A 15,864-nucleotide genomic window follows, 5' to 3' on the forward strand; every position below is an offset into this window, starting at 1 on the left:
TTAAGCGTCCGACTTCAGCCAGGTCACGATCTCGCGGTCCGGGAGTTCGAGCCCCGCGTCGGGCTCTGGGCTGATGGCTCGGAGCCTGGAGCCTGTTTCCGATTCTGTGTCTCCCTCTCGTCTCCCTCTCTCTCTGCCCCTCCCCCGTTCATGCTCTGTCTCTCTCTGTCCCAAAAATAAATAAACGTTGAAAAAAAAATTAAAAAAGAAATAAGGTCAAGGTGATTCTTAAACCCCATTCAAATGAGATTTATCTCTGAAAATGCTTTAACTAAATATCCCCATGCTGAGCTTTAAAGATTATTTTTTCTCCAAGAGAAAAAAAAAATAGTTGTAGCAAATACTTTACTAGGAAACACGTTTTTATTCACCTAAAATATTTTAATGTCCATCTCCTGAAAAGATATTTTTAAATAAAAATGCTGACACAACCTTAATTATAGAAGCACTGGAGGGTTATGGTGTAATTTTACATTACAAAGAATGTTGGAGAGCCAGTTTAGCTTTATTAGGTCGGCTTGCTGTACAGTAATAAAATCATAAAGATTTACCATTTATCATTTCTGACAGCCAATCAAGGAGTCTTACATTTCTTAATGAAATGTGACCTCCACAATAGCTCAAAGTAAACGTCCCCCCTCCAACTTTCCATAATGCATATCATTTAAAGGAAAGCTTTCATGTTTTCAGAATAATAGTTCATTTATTCAAATACCATATCTAGTACTTTTTAAAAAGTGGTGTTTTCCTGGTCTACCCCATAATGAACTTGTGGTACTGTTTTTTGCTTACTAAAAATGGTACTTAAGGGGAACCCTTAATTGATGACATTGACATATATACATTGCGGCTACTTACAAAGTCCTAAGTTTAGGCATATGGTTGAAACTTGCCACAGAAAGTCTAGTAATGTTGTTATTGTTGAGAGTGCTGTAGAATAAAACAAAAAAAGTTAGAAATTTTAGGTAATTAAAATTTACTGATCATTCTATATAATAATACAGAGAATGCTTCTTGCAACTATATTTATGCAGGGCGACTATCTGGTAGAGACGGCATAAAGAATGCCCCATGTTATAAACAAGAGGATAAATAAAGGCCATACTTTAACACTTTACTATGCATTCAGCTTTATTAAATATTTATTACAGATTTATGTCTTTAGCCATAATATCTTTGACTATTCACATATTGCTTTATGCACCATGGGTATGCATGTGTGTGTATTTATGACACTGGTTAAAGAATAACATGAGGCAGTCAACAATTAGTAAAATTGGGCAGTTACACTTCCTTAGAGGGGCACTATGTATAATTAGTGTCATGAGTAAATGAACATATTTGAAATTTCCAAATTAAATTTCATAGCAATAGCACAGAATTGGTTTTGTCAGATCCCGGAACACAGTCCTGCTAATTATTCTCTATCGTGGACATCAGCCGTTGTTGAAATCTGAGTAGTGAGAACGATATCTACATTTGGTACTTGCATGGGGTAGGGATAAAGTGTCAGGCTGGGGCAGTTTATTAAAAGCTTAATACACTCTAATACTTCTTTACTTAAAATTTTTTATTGTTTATTTTTGAGAGACAGAGAAAGCATGAGTAGGAGAGGGGCAGAGAGAGAGGGAGACACAGAATCCGAAGCAGGCTCCAGGCTCTGAGCTGTCAGCACAGAGCCCAATGCAGGGCTCAAACTCACGTACTGTGAGATAACGACCTGACCCGAAGTCAGACGGTTAACCGACTGAGCCACCCAGGCACCCTGTACATTCTAATACTTCTAAGTCTAGGCACATATCCTGTCCCTTGCAAACTTCCATGTGGTACAGATCACGGTTTCTGGATGCTGGAGTCAGGAAGATGGGCGACCAAGGGAGAGACGGTGAAAATAAGCATAACTCTTGCTTGGTTCAAATTGTTACTACTTTTCCCCTAACACAGGCATTGTTGTATTATTATGGCTTTTCTACTACCACTACAACTACTACCCATTCATTCATCTAATATTTCCTAGATGGCTTTTCATTTTATGGCAACATGGAACAGTATAAAATAAACCAGGCATAAAACCTGTCCTAAAATAGCATATTGTCCAAGTGGGAAGATGGAGTACAAATTATAAAAACTTATAGTTAATAACATGAAGAAGAGATTGTTTTTCTCCCTTTGGGGAAGTCTGGTTATGACAAGAAAGTGAGAAGGAGGCTATCCCAGGGCTGTGTTTGTGCAATGCGAATACGGACAATGATTCTAGTATGGAGAAGACACCATGATGTGGTGAGCAAAGCGGGCAAGTTCCTGAGGGAGTCAGGATGACAGGATCAACGGCCCACAGATGCAATTTGATAATGGAGAAAGGTTTGAATTAGACTATGCAAATTCTCTTGCCAATGGAGGCTGGGCAGGGAAGTAAATGAGAGAAGCAGGATGCATGTTAAGAAACGCAACAGGGACGAGAGATGGAGTGGAGCAGGCAGAGGGCTGGGGCCACTGGAGACCCTGGTAAGCGAGCGATGACACTCTCTGTCATAGCAGCTAGTCCTCAGCTCCGATGGACCACTGCTCTGTGCTAATGGAAGGCTGCCAACCGATCTGATGTTCTCAGGAGACGCTGGAAACAGAATATTTCAGATCTGTCCTCCTAATTTTTAAATACTGGCAACTAATTCGGACATTTCAAAGAGTCTGTGGGCTACATCTGTTTGGACGAAAGCAGGATGCATTTATGAGGCCACTTTTGGCCAGCTGGAGGCTGCAGTTGTGAATGTTATGATTTGGGATGTTCAGGGGTTCAGGGATTCACTTGAACTTCTCAGTAAAGTGGGGCACAGAAGCTACCGATCTAGAAGACACACTTTCTTTTCTTACCCAGTTTTGCAATGTATTGAATGATATAAAAACTAATGCAACTGATTGAAGTAAGTTGCACAGGCGAAAAAAAATCCCACTTTATGAAGGACCTATAAAGCACTGAATTGGTTGGTTCACGTTATCTAAAAGCCTGTAGCATTTTTCTGTACTCAAGTGAAATGAGATTTTTTTTTCAAACGCCATTAAAATATATCCTGATGTTTGAACTAAAAGGTTTCACTTCTCAAAGGGATTTACTTTCAAATGACCCCTTTTCCCACCCTCAAAATTTATGCTGACTTTATATGGCTAAAATCTTCAGAGTACATAACATACTGAAATGTGACTTTAGGGATAACATTTTTTAAAGTAATTCATCACATGCAGTAGGCATGCATTAATTTTGAACTCTAATTTCTTATGATTCCACACCAAAGAGTGTTTTCATTGAATGCTGAAGCTGGTGGCTATCAGTCTGGAGTCTTTTCTCAAAATGTCACTTTGCAAAATGCAGCTGAAGAAATAGATTATCTTAGTGGCTTTATTCAGTATTGATGTGGCAAAGTGATATTGACATTGATACCTGATAGTGGAACGATATGTGGAACCAATGAAATTAAATTATTTTAAAATTAATAATAAATATTTGCTAATTACATCTGATGACATGTATGTTATGGTCGTGACTAATTCCTATTCTGAAACAATGCAAATGTATCGTACTTCTTTATTTGTGAACACTTTCTTCTAAACGAAACTATATTTCTATGTTCAACCTCAAGATTTTCTTTTTTGCAGCAAGAATATATTCTTGTACAAAAGTACATTTTGATGTACAAATACGAAATTTTAGTTTTGGTAATCATATAGTTACTCTCAGACTTAGATCTTGATTTCTTTCTTATTCCCTTAGTGTTCAGCATAGGATTTGGCGGAGTCTGATATTTAATGGATATGAATCACTATGTCTCGATTCAATTAAATGATGCCTATTTTATGGAAAAGAAATAAAACAAACAATACAAAACTAGATGTTGTCCAAAGAAACAGAAAACATTGATCTAGATTTAGTTTCCAATGTTATTTTTGAGATGGTATCTTCATATTAAAAACAGAGACATTTCTGAATCATACCAATCAGAATTCCACAATTTGCCAGGTTGCCATGAACATACAAGTGATAGACTGACTCCCCTTGCTTTCGTTTACCTGGACTTTTCCTTCTCAAACTTTATTCACTCTCTTTACCCTAATTTATATCTTAATTTAACAAATTTTTGTCAATGGTCCAGTATGATTACTTCCATCCCCTTGTTTTGCCTCAGTATAATCATACATTGAGAAATGGCTCATGGAATTAAAAGTTTTAAAAAGATCTAAAACATTGGGAGTCTGAAATTTAAGGTGATTTGCAAATTAATTAATTCTGCATTATCTCCACATAATAAGAAGATATATTGTAACGGGTCATAGACGCTAAAAATAAGAAAAACAGACAACTTTCTTTCTGGAAATGTTTCTAATAGAATAACTTTTCATTTACATGACAAGAGATTTGGGCTTGATAAATCCCAGTCTTTGGTATTTCATCCAATTACCATTAAATTTTTCAAAGAATAATTTCTCCAAAGATTCTATGAATTACGAAGATTTAAAAATGAACACATATTAAAAGAATGTCTGCTTGACTTTGTCAAACTTGAATATAAAATATTTAAATTGTTTTGAAAGAATTCACACTTTCTTGTATCATGTACTAATGTTAATTTTTTCTTTTTTTTAGCAAACACACTCTGACCATTATAGATCTCTTTGAAACCTATATATTAAGGACCCCAAAAGAGTTCCTAACACTTTGGATTTTGATTTTTACTCCATGAACCATAGAATATTTTTTACTCTTTGTTGTGTTTCAAGACAGAGGGTCTTGGTAAAGTTACCTTCTAGATATTTTGCTAATATGACAAATACAACGCAGGAGGTGATTGTATCATCACAAACTTACTCTTCTAAAAACACTGTTTACTTTATAACAAATAAGCAAATGAATAGTTACTGTATTTGTGGATAGAGTTTTCAATGCCTAGCACAGTGCTTGGCATAGAGTAGGTATTGTGTGCGTGTGTGTGCGTATGTGTGTGTGTGTGTGTGCTATATGTGAATTATTTAAGCTCTTTTAATGAATAACAAAGTAATTTATGGGATTTTAGTCCATCCACAATATTCAGCAAATTTTCCATAAAATGTTTGGTGTCATTCCTATTCCTAGTTAGAAGCACCTACTTAGTAACACATTCTTGGCCTGATCAGCTCCATTCAATTAAGTAACACTCAGGGTTGTCTCTTCATATACCAAGTTTATGACACTGACTACGGTTTTGACATCAGACTGCTATCATGAAATCATAGTTGTATCCTAACTATTCTGACTCTGAAATAGCAACAGTGAGCTTTGTATATTAATGGGTCTGAAACACAACTAGTGGCGTTATTAAATACAATGTGTATGATAAGCACTCTGAATAGGTTTCCTATAGAAAAAATTAGGCTGTTACCAACAGAAAGAAAGGTTAACTTCTCATGATGTGGGTAGACAACAGTATATATCTTACAACACGATTTATCTCAATCGACTAACTCTTACATTAAGTCCTTAAAAATAACCAGTAACTTTGCACATGACACAGCTACAAGTTCCATACATCTACTTGCAATTAAAATCAAAATCATATATAAAATATTGATTAAATAAGCTATTTTGTTGAGACCTCAAACTTTCTTTCCTGAATTCCATTCTGTTCCTCAAACTCAATTTATAAAGTAATGGGATCTTTTTTTTTTTTTTTCCCGGAAGGATATCACGAGTCCCAGATAACTTTTACCACATGGACTAAAATTGCCAAACCTCTTCAACATTTAAGTCAATTTTTGAATTTCTGAATAAATTTAGCCAGGGATGAACTGTAGCACAGAAAAATATTTTATATGGGGGGAGAAATGTGTAAATATATTCAAAAAGCTAGACTTGTGAGTCTCTGGCTGGAAAAAAAAATTGCAGAAATGTACAGGCAGCTTCAATGGCTTGAGTAACTCTAGTTTACATTAAAATAATTTCTCATCATAATAATTCCATTAAAATTATTGCACCAAGTCAAAGGTCTGTAGAGACTACCGGGTTGCCTCTAGCCCATTTTGTCAGCCATGTCTACCCAGTAAGGAAAGAGAGAGGATGCCAGTTATAATTCAAGTCTGTGTGCTGTGCTTTCCTAAGTCAGTAGTGAAGACTTTAAAATGGACCCAATGGGCAACCTATTAGAATCAGAAAAGCAGATTTCTAGAATCACCTTTCAAAAATGATGCTATCTGGTTAAAAATGGCATTTGAAAATGAGACAACATCTTTCCATTGCATGGCAACTATATAATAACCCAACTCATCAGAAACTAAGAAGTTCATTTTTTATTGTAATTTTTCTTATACAACTGCTTTTATCCTAATATTTGGCAATTCTAGGGAGCCTCACCAGTCCTTTGAATGAGAATATTTTGTTACAAGGAGAAACACTTGAAAGATGGTATTGTGAACATTTGAATGTCCTCCTTAAATAGACATTTTCGCCTAAATATGCAGAAATGATACCCACGGCTGTGCACACACACATTTCAACTCATATATTCCCCATGAGTTATTTAAGGTATCTTTATACGAGACCATTTTGACGCTAGGTTTCGAGCGAGCAGATAAGCTTCCACATTAGCACTCCCCAGACACAAAGCCCCCGTTCAAAAGAGTAAGAGAAATAAGCAATACTTACAGCACTTCAAGGTCCCGGAGAGCCCTAAATGCTCCATCTTCAATACAGCTGATCTGGTTGTAATCCAGTTGCCTGTAAATAGATTAGAAGAATATAAGTAAAAGGCTGGAGACTAGCAGTGCTGGGTGAAAAGAAGTCTCCTGAAGGGTCTCCGAAGCTCTGACTGCACTAACTGAAATGCTCTCAGAAATACACTCATCCGCTTAAGAATGTCACAAGCCATTCTGGCCTCGGTGCCGCTACTGAAATCTCTTTTTGTTCTGAACTGTCTGTGCAAATAGCAGCCCTTGGAAAGCTTCAGTAAATAATAACTGCACCTTATATTAAATGCCATAGGAATGCAATTTCATTACATCAAGAAAAGCTATCCATTAAGAGCTTTCAGCGTCATCTTGCTGAAACAATTTCATTAAGGTAAAGGACTGTAAATCACTTAATGTCACATGCACCCCCTCAGTGACCTAACAGAATCCATTTATCAGAGAAGCCCAGCTGCATGTTAATTTCACTATCCTTGGCAAGAAAGAGCAAGACTACTTTTAGGTTTCCTTCTTTTAAAAGCAGTTTTCCTTCGAGAACTCCCAGTCAAGAGAGAGAAATGAGGTCCCACACACCTCCCTGCTATTCTCAACCAGGAATACACTTTAGAAAGCCAGTCTTGTTCTACGTGAATATTCACCATTCCCATGATTTGCAATTGTTTGTTACATGCAAATTCTCTGCACTGTAAATATGACATACTTTTCAATTAAGAAACTTCCCAAATTTCCAGAAGTTTTTAAAGTATTAAAAATGGATTTTTTTTACTTTCCTCAAAGATGCTAATTTTAGCCCCAAACGCTAAGAACACATACTGCAGCAACATCATTAAAACACTACATATACCTTTGGCAAAAAGTTTAAAAGCTTTCTGTCTTCTAAATAATACAAAATGCAAACAAATGGATGTTCTCTTGTAGTTTGAGCACTTATTTGTTAAAATTTAAAGATGAAAACTAACAAGCAAACAAACAAAAACAAAGTTGCTCCAAATTTGGTTAAGTTGGCTTTTCCTGCCAGTTGTTTCTGGAACTAAAATTTCCTTTATCCATGCCGAGGAATTTGTTTGAAATAAACAGCTAATAAGTATGAAATCCTATCTGTCCTATCTTTACATTGTTTCAATTTTTTTTTAAATAAGCAGCTGTTATTTAAACTAGTAGCTTGCTGCTTAGCGATATTCTTATTCCAGTAAAGAAAGAGCATTTTAATGGTTCACTTGAGACAGAAACAAAATGTTTGATGAACTAGTCAGGTGAGTTGTCAGTTCTTCATGAATTGGGAGGGAATGCAAATGTACAGGGGTAAGACTATGATCTTCATACAAATGAATCTTGCCCTTGTTTCAAGTGCGAAATACACCAAAAGGGCTAATTTACATTTGAGGTGTGTTCTTAAAAAGAATTGTTTAAACATTCCTATAAAATAGCTGTTTCTCTCAGAAGGATACTGAATAAAGGTGCAATGATTTAATCCAGTGACTTTCAGAGGGGCCTCTTCAAATTCCTTACTTTAGAAATTATGTACATAGAGAATGTCTCATGAAATATACATCTCATTTTTAAGAAGGTCTCTAGGGGACATAAGACTACCTTGATGTCATGCAAATGGTACAATCTAGGACATGCAACATAAAAAAAAAAAACAACTCTGGAGAAGATATGCTTTTATTGCTTTTATAAACTAAGGCTTTCCCCAAATAATAGGTACCATCCATGCTACTGTAATAGCTTAAAGCATTTCTAGTTATTAGGAAGTAATGCAGAAGTATAATTTTATTTTCTAAGAAGACTTTTAAAGCTTCATGATGTAATATGGATGCTGTGGTTCCAAGAAAACACTTCCATTCTTGGGCACTTTTGATTTTTACAGATTAAATTCATTTAACAATTAAGTTAACAGCCTTTTTATTTTAAAGTGCTAAATATATATCTACACTACTATTCTCTAACCTCTTGAACAATTTATCAAAGCCATTTAAATTAGTACAATGGCATGAAGTGTTACCCTTGACACACTACAAAAGAGAAATTGTTTCCAGACAAATTGGCAAAATCTTTTAATGCTATCAAATTTGCCTAATGCAGTCTCCAGGTTAATCTGTAAAAGGGTGAGCTGTATGTTTGCCCATATCTTATTATCCTTAGCTGTCAATGTATAAATCAGTGCTGACACTGCTTCTTTTAAATCATGCATACTATACACAAAGGGGAAGCCCTAGCATGCCAGAAAGCACTCAAGCGAATCTCGTTCTACAGGGACTGAAAAGCAGATTTCCCTATACCACCAGAAGTTGAGATGCTGCCGAAAAGTTGGTAATTTCACCCCTGTTCTACATGCCTCATGGTTACAAGCTTCTTCTGATTCTTAGCAGAAACTTAAGTCCTTCTTGGTGCTAAAGCATTAAGAATATCTGGCTCTCATACGACCAAAGTTTTCCTTAAAAGTTTTCTGAATGCACCGTATCTCAGGCCATGAATCTTCTGAGAACAAAGGTATTTTTTTGAAAAAAGTCACTCGTATGAAAGGACAAGCAAAATAATTTTTTCGTCAATTGGTGGACTTTGTTAAATCCAAAGGAGTGTTTACATGAAGTGTTGTGCCTGCTCTGACTGTTCCTGAGAAAATCTCTCTGCACTAACCTCCACTTGTCTGTATACGATTCAAGAGAAAGACTGTCAAAACTATGCAAAAACATACTTCATTTCAGTGCTTCTGGACTATTTTTCTGCACTTTTTTTTTCTTTTCTCTTACCCACTTCACTTCCTTCTCTACTACCCTGCAAAGCCCGGGCACTTCTGCTGTCTGTAAATAGGAAAGGATCTGTTCTCAGCCATGCATTTAGTGACAGGTTGATTCTGTTTAGATGTGATTTCCAATACTGCAATGAAATTATTCTGAATGAAGGAATTAGTAAGAGGAGAGGTTTTTTTCCCCCACTTCTCCAAAAAGTAATGTTACAATTATTAAGTCAAACACGGGGCAAATTTGTTGATCTTTGGATAATGAGGGCACTAAGATACATCAGAGACAGTTTCAGGATCCTTTCCTGGCATAGGGGTCACGTACCATTGAGAAGCAAGCTAGCACTTTTCTCATTTTCCGGGGAGAAAGAATGGTACAGATATTATTATCGGTGATACCTTTCAGACCTTCGGCCGACGTATCTTAGCACAGACTTCTGTGTCTTCTCTCCCATACTTCCTACATCCTGGCTCCTCTGTTTCTGTGTGAATTCCAAATTCTATCTCCGTCTGATCCTTCACTGTCTTATTTTGTAAGTGTGTGTTTTGAACCAAGTGCTTTATCTTTAATTTTATGAAAATGATGATGTTAAAAAGAATGGAAACCTTCGAGGTCTCTCTCAGGATTAACATTCTATGATGATCTTTTCATTCCTAACCACTTGTACTCTGGTCTCCTCAAGTAACACTAGCCTGCTCGGTTTAATTTTCCCTGCTACTGGTAAATGTAGTCTTGGGTAACGCACAAGAATCTCTTTATCTGGTGGTATGACTCTGTGCCTCACACATGTAAAATTTCTAAACCTGATCTGATTGTCTTTAACACTAAAAATAATTTAGTCTAGTTTCATATTTGGATTAATTCTAGATACGAATATATATATATATATATATATATATATATATATATATTCATATAGTGCTGTGAAATACCAATTTTAGATATGGGCACATAAAAGACAGAAAGATCGAACATTTGCTTACTTGGCATACTGAAATATAACCGGAGATACTGCATTCTGTTACCTTTATGTTTTTTTTTTTCAGGAATTTCCTGTTTTCTGTTATTAAAATTGGGATACCATACTGTTTGAATCACATATATAAAACTCACATTCCTGCATTAACTGCGGTTGGTTTTGTCCTTACCCATAGAAAATTTCATGTGTCGCTTCAGCGTCCAAGCAGTAAAATCTTATTACTAATTTATTTTCTTTTTGTAAGAATTAGAACACCATAAAATTTACTTAACTCTGAAACAAAATATGCTCTGGTTTTCGAGGGTTTTTTAGGTACTAGAAATACTAGAGAAATACTAGAATACTAGAATACTAGAGAATACTAGAAATACTTTAGGTACTAGAAAGTTTAGTTCATAGTCATACTACTATGAGTGGCAAACTCCAGAAGTTTAGTTGACTTAAAATACATCAAAGTGATTAAAATCAATAGGAGGGAGTAACAACATTATGCCATTTGGAAAGAACCCTGATAAAACATATAAATCAAATGGGAGGAAAAGAAAAAGAATGCTCTAAGGATATGGGCACGATCTGTTCTATTTCTTCCCTCGTGTGTATAAAATTCAAGTCAATGTGAGTGCCTAAATATACAAATCCTATGCCAATAATGACTCTTTAAGAAGTAGTACAAATTTAAGTTATAATGTATCGAGAACATAAGAATAATATAAATTGACGCATATAAGTGAACACTGTAGGCAGAAGTTTCAGCAACCATGTCATTTAACCTCAGCATAAAAACAAATCAGTGCTAACTCAGGTATTAGTGAATAAAACAACCAAGATAAGGATTATCCTGAGGAATGTAAAATAATTTGTTATTTGGGAATTTAACCCTTCTGTAACCTTTCAAGCACAATGTTGTGGGGTTTTTTTTCTTTTCTTTTCTTTTTTTTTTTTTTTTTTTTTTTTTTTGCACAGGAATAAAGAATCTCAGTTTTTATTGAAATAATCTATGGTATAAAGTTATATCCACTTGCTAATTTATTGGAGAAAAGCAAAAAGATAAGCTCTAAGTAAAATGGTATCAGAAAATGGAGGAAAAATTAAGTTGCCCTTCATGTTCTAGTAACTCTTGCACACTAATAAGAGGGGGTAGAAACTGCCACTGACAATAACAATTAGTTACATTTATTGAATGCATAGCAAATGGCAGGGTCTGTAGAGATGCCATCTCAGTATTCCTCATGATAACTTGAAAAGGTAAATGTTATCATCATTCTGATTTTACAGATGAAAAAAATGAGGCTCACAGAAGTGCAATAACTTATTCAAAGTAGGTAGTAAATATGTGGTGAAATCTTGATTCAAATTTAAATCTATGTATTGCTGAAGCCCTCCCTCACACAGTAAGTGTCTAGGGAAAGAGCTGTTCGTTCTGCATATGAAAGTTTCAGTTAAATCTCTGATGGGCAAATTTCAAGGCAGAATGCAGCATATAAAGAGTATTACAGAATGTCAGGGAAGGAACAGATTACCCTGGGCCAAAGTAGTCACGTGTGAGGAAGGAAGAAACCTGAACCTTAAAAAACAGGTAGAATCCAGAAAGACAGAAAATAAGAATGTGTCTTCCCTATGGAGGGAAAAGACTCCATCAAGAGCAGTTGTAAGCAGAATGTCTACAATGTGAGTACTTGCCAGAGAGGGGCCATTCTGGCTTGAGCAAAAAGCTTGTGTAGATTCGGTAGGAGAGGGGGCTGGGACCCTGGGTGAATGGCAGAATGCTAGGCTTAGTCAGAACATCTAAAGAGACTATGCCATTAATAGAAGTCACTGCTCTTTCAGGAAAGAGTCTATATTCTTCAGAACCTATAGAACTATGACAATATTCTACTATATCCCCAAGGCTTTGCCATAGTGCCCATACAAAGTGTTGTTATTTTTAATAAGCTGAATGATTCTGAACGAGGCAGTGATGGGACAAAAAAGACAATGCCTTATAAAAACAAATCTGTCTGCAGTGTTAAAATTATCTAATGAGAATATAGACTGGAGATCAAAATCCAATTAGCAGACCACTGTAATAGTTCAGATGTAGCAAAGTGTGCCTGTTTAGGGTTGGAGAAGCAAGAAAACTAAAGATCTGTTCTATCTCCAGGACAACACGACAGTTTCAGAAAGATCACGCCAATTCTTATTTTATACATATGTGAATTGGATTTCCAATCAGATACTCTTGTGTTTTGTTTGTTTTATTTTGTTCTGGAAAGTATTTATGAAGATATGTCATATAGATTCATTTTTACATAAGAAAATGACATCGTTGAAGAAAAAATGCTAACGCACCTGGAGACAGAGCAAAATGAAAAGTTGGAGAGACTGTTGATCACGCAAACGTGATCCTGGTTGTTGGGATTATCACAATTCAGTATGCCTTTAGAGTGAATGCAAACCAGACAAGTTACAGGACCACGGACAGTTCCCGGGGTACTAATAGCATTGCCTGAGTTCCTAGCGTATTTTACATGTAAGTACCCAGACAACTGCTGGTTAATCCCTGTCTATAGACAACATTCTGGATGTTAAAGGGAGCTCTGTTTATTGAAATGAAACTCAAGTTCATTTACGATCTTTCTAAATGAAAAGCCATCTATACAAGTTTGTTCAGAAGGTTCTACATCCCACTGAAGACCTGTGACATTTAATCTAACATGAAGGATAGCAAGCCCCTTGAGTGAGAAACCAACCTCCCCTTTCAACCTCCCCTTTCAAAGTGTCTTCAGCCTCAGGTTTACTGAAAACACTCAAGAAGCTGGGGGACTAAAAGAAATCATTTAAATTTGATAACAGTGAATTTTATTTATTTATTTTTAAGCTTATTTATTTTGAGAGAGAGAGAAAGAGAAAGCACACACGTGTGAGAGGGGAGGGACAGAGAGAGGGAGAGAGACAATCCCAAGCAGGCATGAAATCTCACAAACCACGAGATCATGACCTGAGCTGAAATAAAAAGTCAGAGGTTCAGCCCGCTGAGCCACTCAGGCACCCCTATTTTTATGATAATAAGCTAAGTATATAATATGGTAAGAAATGTAATGAATTAAACATGAAAACTAGCTGATTATAGCAGACAGTTTGCAACTATGACAACTTAAATGACAAAAAGCTGGAGTAAGCCTTACATTTGCATTGTAAAATATATAATATACTCTTCTAATTATTACATATTGATTCTATAATATGTGAACAACACTAGTTTCCTTATTGTTATGAAGTATCCAACAGAGAGGTATTTAAAACTAGGAAAGTGTACAGGGCACCTGGGTGGCTCAGTCAGTTAAGCATCCAACTTTGGCTCAGGTCATGATCTTGCAGTTTGAGCCCCACACCAGGCTCTGTGCTGACAGCTCAGAGCCTGGAGCCTACTTTGGATTCTGTCTCTCTCTCTCTCTCTCTCTCTCTCTCTGTCTGTCTCTGCCCTACTCTCTCTCTCTCTCTCTCTCTCTGTCTCTGCCCTACTCTCTCTCTCTCTCTCTCTGTCTCTGCCCTACTCTCTCTCTCTCTCTCTCTCTCTCACACACACACACACACACACACACTCTCTCTCTCTCTCTCCCTCTCAAAAATAAATAAATATTAAAGAAATTAAAACTAAAGAAGTGTATAAAATTAAGTAAAATACAGAAGTCTTTCTGTCTCCCTAGTATGGAATAGTGAATTTTTCTTCTATGAGTATTAATTGAAATAGTGATAAAATAAGTCAAAGATGACAGAGTTCCAGAAAAAAATGAAATTTCTAAATAATATAAATAGCTATATAACAGCATATGGATTAACTCTGTCTTTCCCATTTGCCAAATCTTCTTATTGCCAATAACCATTGCAACCCACATTGGGTGAGTGTTTCCTACAAAGCCATGGCTGTACATACTTGTTTCCCAAATAATATGATAACTTGTTCAAAGAAAACAAAACTAAATCATCTTGTAACCTGACCTTTGTTTATAAATTAATGTATGTTAAAGAAAGATAACTATAAATATTTTTTGCCTAACCTGTTTTTTACCAAGAAGCAATCTTCCTGCCAAAGGTGGGTATGAGATATAGGGTTAAGGGAATTGGATAATGCAAGCAAATGGGAAAGACATAAATTTACTTATAAACGATAAACATTACAGTTCGACTAGAACATAGAGTACATTTTGAGGGAGTACTGCGAAACGAAAGAAGAATAAGCAAGTGTGATTTACTTTATTTACAAGGGTGTCTAAAAGAATATGTGTTGAGATTTAACTATTTTTTATAATATTTATTTTTGAGACACAGAGAGGGAGGGGGAGAGCAGTGAGAGAGGGGGACAGAGGATCTGCAATGGACTCTACGCTGACAGCAGAGAGCTGAGTGGGGCTCAAACTCATTAACTACGAGATCATGACCTGAGCGGAAGTTGGAACCTCAACCAGCTGAGCCACCCAGGAGCCCAGAATTTAACTATTTTAAGTGTTTATGGTGCACTCACTAAAGAAACTAAAAATACATTAAAGTTTACTTTTGTGACGTGAAGAGCAACTAGCAATCTACTTAATTTTAAGTTCATTGATTTGTACAGTTTTTTTCTCAAATCTTGGGATAACTCTAACTAGGAATGTTTTATCATGAAAACAAAAGACTTGAAAAATCTTTATTCCCATTAGGTACCTGTTTAGAGAATAAGTTCACAAGTCTCAGCAATAAAGGAGGGTTTAATTTAAATATTCTCCTAAATTACTCAATTAAATGGAAATATCTCACAGATACCTCTAAACAAAATAGTTTAAATAATGTAACGTGTTTTCATTCAAAATTTGATCAGGAGGCAAAAAGGCTTTCCTGCATCAGTGTTTAATATATTAAATACATACACAAAATTTATAAAGAAAAGTCCTATACACATTGATCATCATTTTGGTGGCACATCAGTTGGTAATAATATGGTATCAATACTTTAATTCATACTTAACTGGAGAATTTTAAAACAGATGTAAATTCTATGGGAAAGCGCTGCCAGTGACTATTACAAACATTGTAATTTAGTTAATATTTTAATATGATCTTGTTATTCTCAGATCTCACCATCTAAAATGTCAAGAAAAAGAAAACAGTTTAAGTTGCAGCTGGAGAAAATGAAGTAACAAAAAATAAAATATACAGGGTTTTATTCCAGTTAAGAAATTAATAGCGATAAGCAAAAAAGTTACGAGAATTCCTCCCTGGAGATGTTTAAGAGCAAGATAAATGTCCATCTGCCTAGAATAGTATTCATGTGGCTTGCCTGAAGGAAGAGGAATAAGATCTGCTAATTTGCAAAATTTCCACAGCATCAGTTTCATATTGTCAAGATGCCGCCATGAGCATATTTAGCCAATCCACAAGATTAAAGTAAGTGCTTCCAGTGAAAATCTTCTGTTAACT

General features: G+C 35.7%; 1 protein-coding gene across 12 annotated transcripts in view; it reads right to left on the reverse strand.

The window, feature by feature from the left end:
* Positions 1-15,864, reverse strand: part of SLIT2 (slit guidance ligand 2) — a 374,968-nt gene that overhangs the window by 134,564 nt on the left and 224,540 nt on the right. For all 12 annotated transcript variants that reach the window (XM_045056548.1, XM_023253270.2, XM_023253268.2 and 9 more), the window contains 2 exons: positions 6,668-6,739; positions 859-930 (listed from right to left, as the gene is read on the reverse strand). In XM_045056548.1, the coding sequence (XP_044912483.1) occupies positions 859-930; positions 6,668-6,739 (144 nt within the window). The remainder of the gene's footprint in view (positions 1-858; positions 931-6,667; positions 6,740-15,864) is intronic.

Source organism: Felis catus, chromosome B1, assembly GCF_018350175.1.
Source record: "Felis catus isolate Fca126 chromosome B1, F.catus_Fca126_mat1.0, whole genome shotgun sequence".
NCBI classification, from domain to species: domain Eukaryota; kingdom Metazoa; phylum Chordata; class Mammalia; order Carnivora; family Felidae; genus Felis; species Felis catus.